A 13,540-nucleotide genomic window follows, 5' to 3' on the forward strand; every position below is an offset into this window, starting at 1 on the left:
CCCGCCGCACCGATCATCCCTGACTGCCCAGGTATTGGGTGAAGCATCGGAGCATTTGCTCCGAGTACAAGTACTCGGGACAACCCTAACATCTGCTCCAAGGCACAGAACAAGCATTTCCCAGTGAAACCTTGCAACCACATGACCTAGATGGGGGGGGGGGGCGGGTTTGACAGATGCACTCACCAAATTTGTTAGTGGCACTATAAAGCACCAGGTGCACTTTACCTTGCCACTACTGCCGTAAAGCTTCCGCAACTATAATTTTTCCTGCCATCAGCTTTCCTCTCTATGCCCCTTTTACTCCCCATTTTTATTTCCCGCCACCCCCCCCCCCCCCTTCTGTCTACCACCATTTAGCTTGGCAACAGGTCACTGGAGGGATCACTCACCAGACATTTTCTTTATGTTTACTTCAACAGTTTGTTGTTGGTAGAAAGTACAAGTGTAATTAAGGTGGAGCTACACCCAAAAGGAGAAGCTCCGCTTTTCTGCCTCCCCCCTCTGTTGCCATATCGGGGGGGGGGATAACTTGTTTCGACAAATACCTGCTCCCACTTTCGGCTCACTTCACCTTCATGTCTGCGTGTTCACGCTTCCTGGCGACGTAATTTACGAAACGTACGTTGAGGCGCAATCTGGTCACGCACAGTCACGTTACTTCCGGTCCAGCTGGTTTCTGGTGGAGCGCACGCCAGACTTCCCAGCGACGGGGGCCATCTCTCCATACTGAAACACGCTTCGCAGCCTCAGGGCCGGGATCAAGGCACCGCACACAGTAAGGAGCCATTTGGCAGCTTTTTGTTTTTAATCGCATTTTAAAATAAACAGTATTATACTATTGCGGTCCTCTCTTTCATCCTATATCCCATGGTTATACTGTTGGAATACGGTCGCTTGATTGAGAATCCCTGGTCCTGCAAGGATTATACACTTTGTGTAAACAGGCTTTATTGACTTTTTAATTAAAGGGTCAACTACTGTTGGTAAGGTGCCATCCTTTACTTGATCACGTCGGGTGAAGTGTTATCTATAGTGGGTGAAGGTGGACTCTTTACTCTGATGACTTCACGCAACTTCTTATTCTATTTAAAACTAACCACTGAGGAACCTTTTTTGAAAACAGAATGGTGGAATCACTGGAACTTTGCACATTTATTTGCATTTTCACTTCTAATTGAATATATGCATGGACTCTTTTTCATTTATGAATACTTGATATTGATAGATTCTCATATTTATGGTTATATATTTTTTATGTATGATGTATCACTATAATGTTTAGCACACCTAGCGCCCCCTACCCTTCAATTTCACTTCACCTACACCTGAGGGCCAATTCCAGAATCAGCACAGGTGAGGGCAAGGCAGGGAACTTCTCTTTAAAGTGGTTCTAAAGGCTGAAAGTTTTTTGTTACCTTCACGCATTCTCTGCACGGGAGAAGCTGCTCTCTCTCCCTCCTCGTTGGCTCAGACACATCAGCAGATGCAATTTGCTTCTGCTGCTGTCAATCACAGGCCGATAAACACAACAACACACACACAGAACAGGACACACACACACACACAAGCCGCTTGGGGACAATCAGCAGGGGGGAGGAGCCGTCGGGGGACTGCTCTGTGCAAAACCATTACACAGGAGTAGATAAGGCATTTTTTCTTCTTTTTTCATTGTTTTCTTTAGTATGACTTTAAGGATGATTATCACTTAACGGTCTAAAAAAATGGTCTCACTATATTGTTCTAAACTACCATCTGAAACGGTCAATTGTCCAATATTATTCTGGAATTTCTTATGGCTAAAAAGATTTAAAGTTTAAAAAAAAAAAAAATTAAGATAGCCACGGGGCAAAGGGGCACAAGTTGGATGGTGTTGTTAATAAATACCTGTCAGTTTTCAATGCTGGACAACCAGAAAGAAAACATGGTGCTATGCATTTATATGGCTGTTTAATGTTCATTGAGTAATTCTAGGGTGAACGTCTGTCTACCTTCAACAGCTGTTTTATTTTATTTTTTTGGAACAATGCTTTGTTGTCTGTAAAACATCCAACAGGAAGATGATCCCCCTGCATTAGTCCTTATGTGAGGCAGGTCCACCATCAGTGTTAGAATAGAAAAGTCACTGAGTATTCTGGCGTCACTCAGTCATGCTAGTATTAAATCATCCCCCCCCCCCCAAAAAAAATCTACTTCCAGAAGTTTGAGTCTTTAAAATATCATTCACCTTGATGGTCATAAAGTCAAAGTACAAACATAACGTTCCACTGCATTTCCCAGCTCCTCACACCCAATATGACCATTTCCAAAAAAATTCACTACCAGCACTATCATAAAAGGCGCCCTAAAATAGTGTATACTGTATTTATTGGCGTATAACACTCACTTTTTTTACCCTGAAAATAGAAGGTAAACTGTGCCTGTGTGTTATACGCAGAGGGCTATGGAAAGTTTTTTTCCTGAAACTTCCCTCTTAAAGTTAGGGTGTGTGTTATACGCCGATAAATACGGTACTTTGTTTTTGGACCCCAGTTTACCCTTTTAAGTCATTCTAAAGGCACAATCTACGATCTTCAAAAAGCGTAATGTACACTGACATTTATTCAATCTTTGCATTGAAGTCTGAGGATCATTGCTAACCATTGCTTAAAGGATCACTAAAGGAATTTTTTTTTTTTTTTTAGCTAAATAGCTTCCTTTACCTTACTGCAGTACTGGTTTCATGTCCTCATTGCTTGTTTTTGCTTTGATGTTGCTGTAAAACTGCTCTGATCTCCACACTTCCTGGTTGTCGGTTTCCTTATAACCATCATACTGGGAGCTTTTCACGGTGGTCTAAGCTGTCATTACTGTGTGTCTAAAACTTAACAGAACCAATCAGATTCATTTTAAAAACAAAACACTGCCCTGGATTTGTTTGTTTTTGTTCTTTGTGTCTCTTTACTTCACAGGAACATGAAACCAGTTTAAAAGTGAAACTAAACTGCAGGCACATTATATGATTGATTTTAAATTATTTGTAATCATTTTTAAAAGGAATCAGTTAACTTTTATGTCTCTATACCCTGTAAACAGTAATTTCAGCAAAAAAAAAAAAAATTTCCTTTAGAAGCAATGGACCATGAGTGTGGTGATCTCATAGCACTTGTACTTAATTGGAGATCTGCTGGGTTGGCAGATCTGTAAATTGATGACACAGCTCTGTGGGCAAAACCACGCACAGCCCTGTCGAATTCCAAACTAAACAGATGTGTGCAAGGATAATCCCCCCCATGATCCAAGTGACGGTTTCATGTTACAACCTAAATTTGGGTGCATAATGAAACTTGGTCAGAAAGGTGGACTATTCTTTAAGAATACCATTACCTAAATACCCCAAAACACATCCAAAAGCTCATCAAGGGCAACATTAGAACATTTTTATTAGTGTGGTCCCATTTGTTTTCCTTTGAAAACTTTCACATGTGCCCAACAGGTTCCTACGAAAGTTTTCCCATAGAAATTTGTTACATTGTACAAAGCTTGAAATATAAAAAGTACACAGCTGAGCCCCCTGTAATACAAATTGCTACAATGTTGGTTTTATCTGTAATAGCCGTGTACTGGGAGGAGCAAACAATGAATCTGGATCCTCTGCAGACACGCTAGGGAACTAGTAGTCAATTACCCACTCGGGAGGAGACGAATGGCCGCACAATAAAGAGGATTAAAATAATGAATGACTAAAGTTATAAAGCAGCCCATACATGGGGAGAATTTCTTTCCTGAAACACTTGATTCCCACATCAACACAGACATTGACAGGGGAATCCCTCCCGCCGAGCCATTGTATTCTCCCAACAGGAGCTACCAGCCGCTAGCGATAATCGCATGTAAAATTCAGCAGACTGGTTGTACCCAAGTTGATCGATCAACTTGGTACATTCAGCCTGCCCATACATGGCTCAAATCTCAGCTGGTTCCTTCTGAACCCGGTCAAGATTCGAACAGTCTATGGTCAGCCTAACTTGAGTAAAAATGTGTACTTCTACATACAAATTCAGTTATAATAATTCAGGTGATGCAGAGACCCGGCTCGGGAGCAAGCATGCATGAGTACCCCCACAGCAAGTGGGTGGCTATGGGGATCACTCTGGAAGGGGGAGGATCCCAGAGCGCCAGTGGTGGACCCGAGAAGAGGACTGGGGTTGCTCTGTGCAAAACCACTGCACAGAGCAGGGTTTTTTTTATACAAAAAATGTTTCCTTTACAATCACCACATTTTTATTTTACCTTTACGCATTCTATGCACTTAAGTAAAAAAACCTGTTGCAGGTTCCCCCCTCACCCCAAGCTGGTCTCCCTCCCCACTGGTCAAATTGATAGCAACAAGAACCATTGGCTCCTGCTGCTGTCAATTGAATGCCGACGAGGGAGCAGGGCCAAGTCGTCCAATCTGGCTCAATGGAAGCAGACAGGGCTGCTCAGGAGCAAGCCCGCACGAATGCCCCCATAGAAAGAAGCTTTCTATGGGGGCATTCACAGAAGGGAAGGAGCCTGGAGCACTGGCAGGGGATGCCAGAAGAAGAGGATCAGGGCTGCTCTATGCAAAACCATTACACAGAGCAGGTAAGGCCAACATGTTTATTACCGTATTTTCCGGCGTATAAGACTGGGCGTATAAGACGACCCCCTAATTTTCCAGCCAAAATGTTGGTTTTGGGATATACTCGCCGTATAAGACTACCCCCTTCCTACTAGTCATGCCTCGCCTCACGGTGCCACCAGTACATGCCAGATTGTGCCCCAGTACATGCCAGACTGTGCCCTTACCTTATCCCAAGACATGCAGAATCGCGGCCGTACGATTTTTCAAAAGCCGCTCCTTCTACGCCTTCTGTTCCGTGATAGGCGGAAACACTCAGCTTCCCAGGAGGCACCGTGTTCAGTGTCCGCCTATCACGGAGGCCCTCTCGTCCGAGGACGAGAGGGCCTCCGTGATAGGCGGACACTAAACACAGGACGAGAGGGCCTCCGTGATAGGCGGACACTAAACACGGTGCCTCCTGGGAAGCTGAGTGTTTTTCCGCCTATGACGGAACAGAAAAAGTCGGAGGCGCGGCTTTTGAAAAATCGTACGGCCGCGATTCTGAGATAAGGTAAGGTTAGGTTACCGGCGTATAAGACGACCCCCGACTTTTAAGAAGATTTTAAGGGGTTAGAAAGTCGTCTTATACGCCGGAAAATACGGTACTTTAGTAAAAAAAACACTAAAGCTTTAGTGTTACTTTAACTCAATCAGGGGGAGATGTAAACTTCAATAGTGTGCAATTCGCAGCAGTCCAGGTGCTGGCTACATTTTGTTAATATTTACAGGTCGTCCCTGAGTAACTACAGTGAGAAACAGCAACCGTGTATGCTGAACGCATATAAACGTTGCACAAACAGCGAATGCACACAGAGTATGGACAACTTTTTATATAGGAACTTACTGCTAGCTAGATTCTGGAGTAAAAAAATAAATAAATGCACCCGTGAGCAAGAGCCCCAAGGCTTTGCGAATCAGTTTAGACGATCCTGGCTCGTTTTCAGTATCTGCCATTTCATCATCCACTGCCAGGCTAATGGCGGGGACTGTCGGATTTTTGACGAATCCTTCATCCTGTACCATTCTTTCCTCCAGGCTAGATTGCTGCAAAGTGTTGTACCATACTGCTACAGGGCTGGAAGAATGAATCGGTGCAGTCATCTTCAATAAACCATGACAGACGCTTCCAATGTCAATCCACTGGTGCTGGTAAAATGCAGCATAATACAAAGTATTAAGGTGCCTACAGAAATAACAGGACAGGTCTGTTTTGCTGCATGTGATGTGATTTGAGCCCTGTTTATAACAGCTGAGCTCTGTAGGGGTTAATCTGTGTACAGCCAATTAAGCACCAGGGAATTTTTTTATTTTTTTTTTAAAGCGGAGGTCCACACAAAAATGGAACCTCCGCTTTTCAGAACGTCCCCCCCCCCCCCCGGTGTCACATTTGGTATCTTTCAGAGGGGGAGGGGGTTCAGATACCTGTATAATACAGGTATTTGCACCCACTTCCGGGCATAGATCCCCGCGGGGGTCATGCCACTTCCTGTCCCTCCCGCTGTCTTCTGGGAAACGCACAGGTGTTTTTCCAAAAGTGGATGTAAACCCGCCAGTCGTTTTCAGCCGAAGAAGTCGCCATCTTTGCCTCTGTTTATTCTACAACTGCCATTTTGCTGCACATGTGATCAGTTATGAAACCAGCCATTGGATGGTTTGACAGTTTGGTTGAGAGCACAACCAATGGGAGTGTTACATTTCCAGCATGTGCCGTGTTTTATGGATGGGTTTACTTCCACTTTAACTCCTCGTTTGCACAAAATTTACTATAGGCACAATCACAACAACAACTCACAAATATTGCCTTGCAAACACAGTCAAGTGTAACTAAATGAAAGAAAAAAAAAAAAAAAAAACACCTCTTGCTTATCTTCCCTCCCACACAACTCCCTTCATGCTCCTCTCCAATTATACCATCAGGCTGTCTGCCATGAGTGATTCTCAATGCTCACAATACTTCTATTTGGGAATATGTTAATTCTTGTGAAAAGTGAAAAAAAAAAAAAATAAATAAATAAAAAAAAGAGACCCTGTCAGCAACATGCAGGTAAATGCAGAGAAAATTAAGTCTTTTAAATGCATATTTTCAGCAATCTTCATTCCATGCATGATTTTATTTACCCGAGATATGCCTCCTTGGACATCATGGCCCATTTCATCTTCCAATAACTGGCTGTGCTGGCCCAGCACCTCCATCCCTCCCCTCACTACATAATCTGATGAGGAAAGAGGGAAGGGAAATACTACAGAGTATTCCTGCTGGAGTTGCAGAAATCACATCCAAGATGGCGGCGCCCAGCAGCAGTCTCAAGGCTCTAGGTCACAGGGATCCTCAAACTACGGCCCTCCAGCTGTTGCGGAACTACACCTCCCATGAGGCCTTGTAAAACTCTGACATTCACAGACATGACTAGGCATGATGGGAAATGTAGTTCCTGAACAACTGGAGGGCCGTAGTTTGAAGACCCGTGCTTTAGGACTGAGGCTTTTACAGGTAAATAAAAGACATAGAATACATCAAATGCTCATCTAAACTTAGGAGAGGATTTTGCTAAAATGGTCTGGCTCGGGGTCTTTTTAAAATTACACAGTGATCAAAGATGCGGTTTGCAGCATTTATCCTTTTGCAAATTTTTACAAATGCTGGCCCAAAAATTGAGCAAGCTTTTTTTTTTTCTTAAACTGATGCTTTGAAATGCAGCAGTGTGAATATAGTCCAATGCTGACAACTCAGCAGGCTTTCCCCACCTCCAATAATGTAACTGACTGGTGTCCAGATTAGGATTGAAGCTGCTTGTTTTACACAAAGGGTATATAGCACCCAGCCCGTCTCCAAAAAAAAAAAAAACAATCCACAGAAAGGACAGGACTACACCGGACACACGACAAAAAGGTAAACAACCTGTGTGGAAGACCTCTTTAGACAAAAAATTAAAATAAGCCAACAGAGCCTCAGACGGGAAGGACAGTGAACCAGTGCTTATAGCATAACCAGGATACCATGCAAATTGGCAGCAGTTTACAAGCCACAGGTAGCAAAGGCAGCGGCTGCGGCACAAGCATACGCAAACAAAAATAACAGCTCCAGCACATCCACTGCAAACAGCCAAGCAGCAATACACTCACAAAATAAGTGAATTAAAAATGTCATAAATGTGCAAGCAATAAATGCTTGGGTAAAAAATAAAATGAAATTCACCTAGCTGATTAGGGGAGTGGCTGACCAAATCCCGAATGGGAGGCATGCCTATGAAAAAGCGAAAAAAATAAAAAATATATATATAATTTATGCAAACATTATTGCCGATAGATCCATTTTATCCTGCTCTTCCACACGGCTCTCCTGCTATTCATTACAGATTCCATGGCTACACATGTGATCACAGCAGAAGTGCTCAGTATACAATAATGAAATAAACAAAACAAGTGCAGTGTAAAAGGAAAGGCTGCTAAATGCAATTTATTTGAAAAGTATTACGAAAGTCTACAAAACATAAAACTTCATCCAGAAAGTTTTATTTTGCGTTCAGCACTATTTCGCTCTTGTGAAAGCACCCGCTCAGCAATGATTTACAATCACCTGCAAATAGGCAGCCCCCATGAAAGCAAATGGAGGCTTCCAGCTCTTGCAGCCAATTCCACCCACTTACATGTAATCTCGCGTGCAGCGATTGGTTCTGGACGCAGACTACGAGTGGGTGGGATTAGCTGCCAGTAGCATCCCACTGCTTTTCAATGGGTCAACCTACCTAATCACTGAGTGGTTACATTCGCAAGTGTGGGGATGGGGATTTCAGGGAACATTCTGTACATTTCTGCAATACATGCACATTTCCCCAATTTTATGTCTATACAATGTGAGTGCAGAAAACCAGAGAGCTTCTAACTGGGCAAGGCCCACAACACACCCAGGGCGCGGTGGAAGCGGGGCGGGCAGAGCCCCCACAACACACTCCGGCGGGAGCGGGCAGAGCAAGGCCCACAACACACCTAGGGTGCAGTGGGAGCGGGGCGGGCAGAGCCCCCACAACACACCCCGGCGGGGGCGGGCAGAGCAAGGCCCACAACACACCCAGGGCCCGGCGGGAGCGGGGCGGGCAGAGCCCCCACAACACACCCCGGCGGGACCAGGGCCCACAGTGAGTATAACAAGCATGATTCACTGCATATACTGATTTTACTGTTGTGGGTTTAGTAACACTAAGCATGGTACTGTGCTCTCTGCTCAAACAGGAAGCCAGTAGCTCAGTGGATTGCTGGCAGACCAACGGGTATTTTTCCTCTACCTACAATCCTTTTAAAGGGATAAAACATAGGGAAATGTGCAGAGATAGACTTATAGGTAGATTCAGGTAGAGTTAGGCCGACTTATCAGTAGAAATTGGAAATGTTTACGTCGTTTGCGCAAGTCGTCCGCGAATCGAGATTTACGTCCACGTCGAAATCAATAGGCCCGTGCGGCGTACTTAGCCGCAATGCACACTGGGGAGTGTAGGCGCCCGGCGCATGCGCAGTACCAAAAAAGCGTCAAAAATGTAAGGTCAAGCCTTATTACCATTAAACACGCCCCCCTAACACAGATTTGAATTCGGCGCCCTTACGCCCGCCCGCTTTAGGCTACGCCGCCGTATATTAGCAGGCAAGTACATTGAGAATCATTACTTGCCTAGCCAACTTACGGCGGCCTAGCCTAAACACGCTAAGCTACGCCGCAACTGTATTCCATTCTACCTGAATCTACCTACAAGTGTTTTATTGTGCCCACACATACATGGTAAAAAGTAACCGGAAGTATATAACATATACTGGATGACATAAAAGCGCTTTAGGTTCACCTTCTGGTGGTTTTATATTACTACAGTGCAGCTTTTAGGGTGGCCAAAGACTAGCAGATTACTCAAGAATGATGGGTAAAGGATTTTGCAATGCTCAAAGCCAACACATCAGTTGGTTTATCTGGGTATAATACGTGTTTGTCCTGTCCTTCTGTACTAACCAAATAAAAACTGCACCACCTTTATATTTTTTCAATTACGTACCCTTCGAAATGTATAAAGATCAACACTGGATGAAAAGTAAACTAAACAGAAATTTCTTAAAGCATATACAAAGCAACAATTGAGTCATTTGAAGAAGAAAAAACAAAAAAAAAAATCTTTGTTTTGTAGACTCCAAAAGGCGAGGTTTCCCTACAGCAGCTTGTGCGGCTAGGCTATAAATGAAGGTAGAACATTATTCTTGCACAGAACCCATCACGGCGCCATCATTTGGCTTTGTTACAGCTGGGACAGATGGATAGAACAGAGAATTTTAGTGGGGATTTCCTAAAACTAGAGACTAAAAGGTATTTACAAAAAAAATAAATAAAAAAGGAAGCCGGCACAAAAGTTGACTGAATAGCAACCATGCAAAAAAAAATATATTTTTATATATATATATATATATATATATATATATTTATTTTTTGCTGATCCGAAAAATGATCCGATCTGTGACTCCTGATCCGAGGAACGATCCGAACCGTCAGTTTTTTGATCCGTTGCACCACTAGTGCATGTCAATATTCAACACTAGGGCCTTCATTTTATAGCCATGCATCAAACACAGGTGCAGTGTGTTAGAGAGTAAATAACAGATGTGGACTTAATATCAGCCTCTTTGCAATCCTCTGTATGGCTGGGTTCACACTACTACACTACTTTCATCCTACTTTGCTCTGCTACATTGGTCCTACATTTATCCTACATTGGTCCTACATCCACCCTACTTTCATGAACAGGATACTACTTTGGTCCGACTTCAATGATATTCAATGGGCCTGAAGTAGGATCAATGTAGGACCAAAAGTAGTACAGGGAGCATTTTCAAAGTCGGACCGACTGGTGTAGGACGCTACAAGACGCTCTCATAGGGAAACATTGAACACAGAGCAAAGTAGGATGAAAGTACTGTAGTAGTGTGAACCCAGCCTATGACAGTACTCGGACTGAGAGAGTCTATCGGGTGCGCTTGTATGGAACAAGGAACATGCTGATAGAAAAAAAGCAGAAAGCTGATCTAAGCATTCGCCTGCTTCTTTCACTGTCCAATCAGCAGGCTGGGAGATGAAAGGGGCACCAGTGTATCCCCCTTCTATAGTCTACATCTAAAAGTGGGATCATCCAGCTGCCTCTGCAGTGTAAGAGCTCCTATGAACTGGATTTGGGTTTGTTGATGGCGATCATTCCAAATTCATTGACAACTGTGTTTGACCTCCTCCAAGCAGATTTTGCACTCCCATAGACTTGTAAAGAAATGCAAAAACTGACTGAAGCTAACAAAAGTCAGTCAACACGGGACCCAAATCTCAGAACTAGCGAGAAAAACAAAAACTTGTAGGGTAAAACCACCACCTTATAAGCATGATATTTATAAATTGTTTTATTAGAATTAAAATATTTAGTTTCTTCGAGTTCAGCTTTAAAAACTAAACACAAAGGGAAGCGTATTTATTAACATAGAGGATGCCCAGCAATGTTGGGGAAAAAAATAAATAAAATCGAATCAGCCTGGTCTCGACACCCCTGGGCTGTGCCCACTAGATTTGGTAGCCGGAATGCCAAATTCCTATACTCTAGTGATCTGATCTCAGGGACCTTTCCACTGTGCAGACGATGGCAGCCCGGTTCTGTCTATAGATACCTACAAAGGTTGTTTGCACTGTGCTATTCTATATATACATTGCACTCTACGGTTGCCTATTTATTTGTATTAATCAGTTTTGTATGCTACACCGAGTGTCACTGTAATTTTCTTGTTCGAACAAGTCTAAGCTTTCCAAAACTCACTGTACAAATAAAAGTAAAAAAGTTAAAAAACACAGGCAGTAAAAATGTATCAATTATTCAATAAAGCGGTTGTAAACTGCATCTAGTTAAAAACAAATTAAAACAAAAAAGGACACTGGCACAATGCATTGCACCTAACCTGCTGGTGGCACGTGGTACATTTTTTAACTAAAAAAACATTTAAAATATTATGCTACGGTCTTAGATAATACATAGTCATATGTTGTTTACATTCTTTAAAATTAGAGCTTCATGATATTGGAGCATGCAAGGAAACGGGTGTGTAACTTTGAGGTGCTGCATGACCAATTCATTTTTTAAATATTGCCAAGTTAACAAGACATTTTAGGATTACAGCAGGGCACCTCCAGCCCTTGGCGCCCACAGAGGAGCAGAGACAAAGTGCTCCTCTGTGGCAGCCAAGAGCTTCAGAACTGCCTTCTACAGTGGGAATGTGGGTCACAAGGCTCTACACTATAGGGCCAATGTGATCATGTTTACAGCATCCACAAAAAACGAGTTGACCAGTTCTAAATCTCAGACCAAGGACAGTTTCAGAGTGTTTTCGGTCTTACAAATAGAAATGTCAGATTTTCCGCGCAAGAGAATAGAAACTGATGGCAACAATATAACCTATGGGTGGGAATTACAAAGGTTAAAAACTGAAGCTCTTGAATGCCAAGCCAGAAAAAATTCAACTGGAGTCCAATCAATTGCACTACTTAACAAATCGTATTATAAAATTAAAGAATCATTCACCTTTTAACAAAAAAAAAATTAAAAATATTAAAAAATATTAAAAATATATACATATACACACACACACACACACACACACACACACACACACACACACACACACCTATTTGCAGGAGAAAATGTGCATTATTTTTTTTAGAGGCTGTTAAAGTATTGTATCCGCGATCAGCAGATCGTGGGCGCAATTCAGGCTCCTGCAGACTGACTGTACCACGGCATAGACAGGCAGTTAATAAATGACAGGAAGTATCAATGAATTACAGTATTCATCAGCGTGCCGCTAGTGAAGTGATCGTGCCGTCACTAGTGGCTCCCGCGCATTGCGCGGGAGTGACGTCATCGCTGCTCCGGCCGGTCACAGCGCCGGAGCAACGATACCCAGAACTCACTAGGTAAGCAATTCATAATGAGCTAGTATGCTATGCAAACTAGCTCATTATGCCTTTGTCTTGAAGGTTCCCCCCCCCCCCGGATGTTTTTTTAAAGAGGGTTTACTTCCTCTTTAAAGCATTAAAAACAACTTAGGAAAATCAAAGAGAAATTAATGTGACCATTTCTATCACGCTGCACTGATATGTTACAAAGTAGCGCTAATGAGTACAGAGCAATATACATGGTTAAAGGGGAACTGCTCTCAAACACTGTAGCTGTTGACTTTCAATAAACATTTACTTGCTAGTCCAGGGATCCAGAGTTGTCCTCACCCTCTTCATAGGTCTATAGGTCAGTGATGGCGAACCTTGGCACTCCAGATGTTTTGGAACTACATTTCCCATGATGCTCATGCACTCTGCAGTGTAGTGGAGCATCATGGGAAATGTAGTTCCAAAACATCTGGGGTGCCAAGGTTCGCCATCACTGCTATAGGTCCTAGGTACAACCATCTTGGAGGTGGGAAGCCGGCTGTGACTTCCTGGTGCTTCACAGACGGCTTCCTATTGGGCATGCGCGAGTAGCGCTGCACTTCTCCAATGAATTTGCAGCTTCCTGGGACCCGTGACCTGTCCCAAGAGGTTGCAGGCAGCAAGCGGGGGCCGAACTTGAGCAGGCGTGTCAGAAATAGGTACCCGCTTCAAGAAAAAATAAATACTAAACCTCAAAATCAAATGTGGTGGTGGAAGTGGTGCAGTGTGTACAGATACTGGCATTTAGCGATCACTTCGTATTCATTTATAGTTTAAGGTTGTAGATGTGATCAGTGCCTACAAGTCAAGATTCAAGGCAGCATCCTGATCAACTCATTCGCTTCATCTGAAGAAATAGACTGCGCCTTGTGTGACTAGTCCATATTTTTCACCACCACTTTGACAGCCGTGTAGATGTGGCAAGA

General features: G+C 43.2%; 1 protein-coding gene across 1 annotated transcript in view; it reads right to left on the minus strand.

The window, feature by feature from the left end:
• TNRC6A (trinucleotide repeat containing adaptor 6A) overlaps positions 1-13,540 on the minus strand; it is a 56,964-nt gene that overhangs the window by 29,739 nt on the left and 13,685 nt on the right. Inside the window, exon 3 of the mRNA XM_040356523.1 lies at positions 7,824-7,871. Within this exon, the coding sequence (XP_040212457.1) occupies positions 7,824-7,869 (46 nt within the window). The 5' untranslated portion in view covers positions 7,870-7,871. The remainder of the gene's footprint in view (positions 1-7,823; positions 7,872-13,540) is intronic.

This window comes from Rana temporaria, chromosome 6 (genome assembly GCF_905171775.1).
Source record: "Rana temporaria chromosome 6, aRanTem1.1, whole genome shotgun sequence".
NCBI lineage: Eukaryota > Metazoa > Chordata > Amphibia > Anura > Ranidae > Rana > Rana temporaria.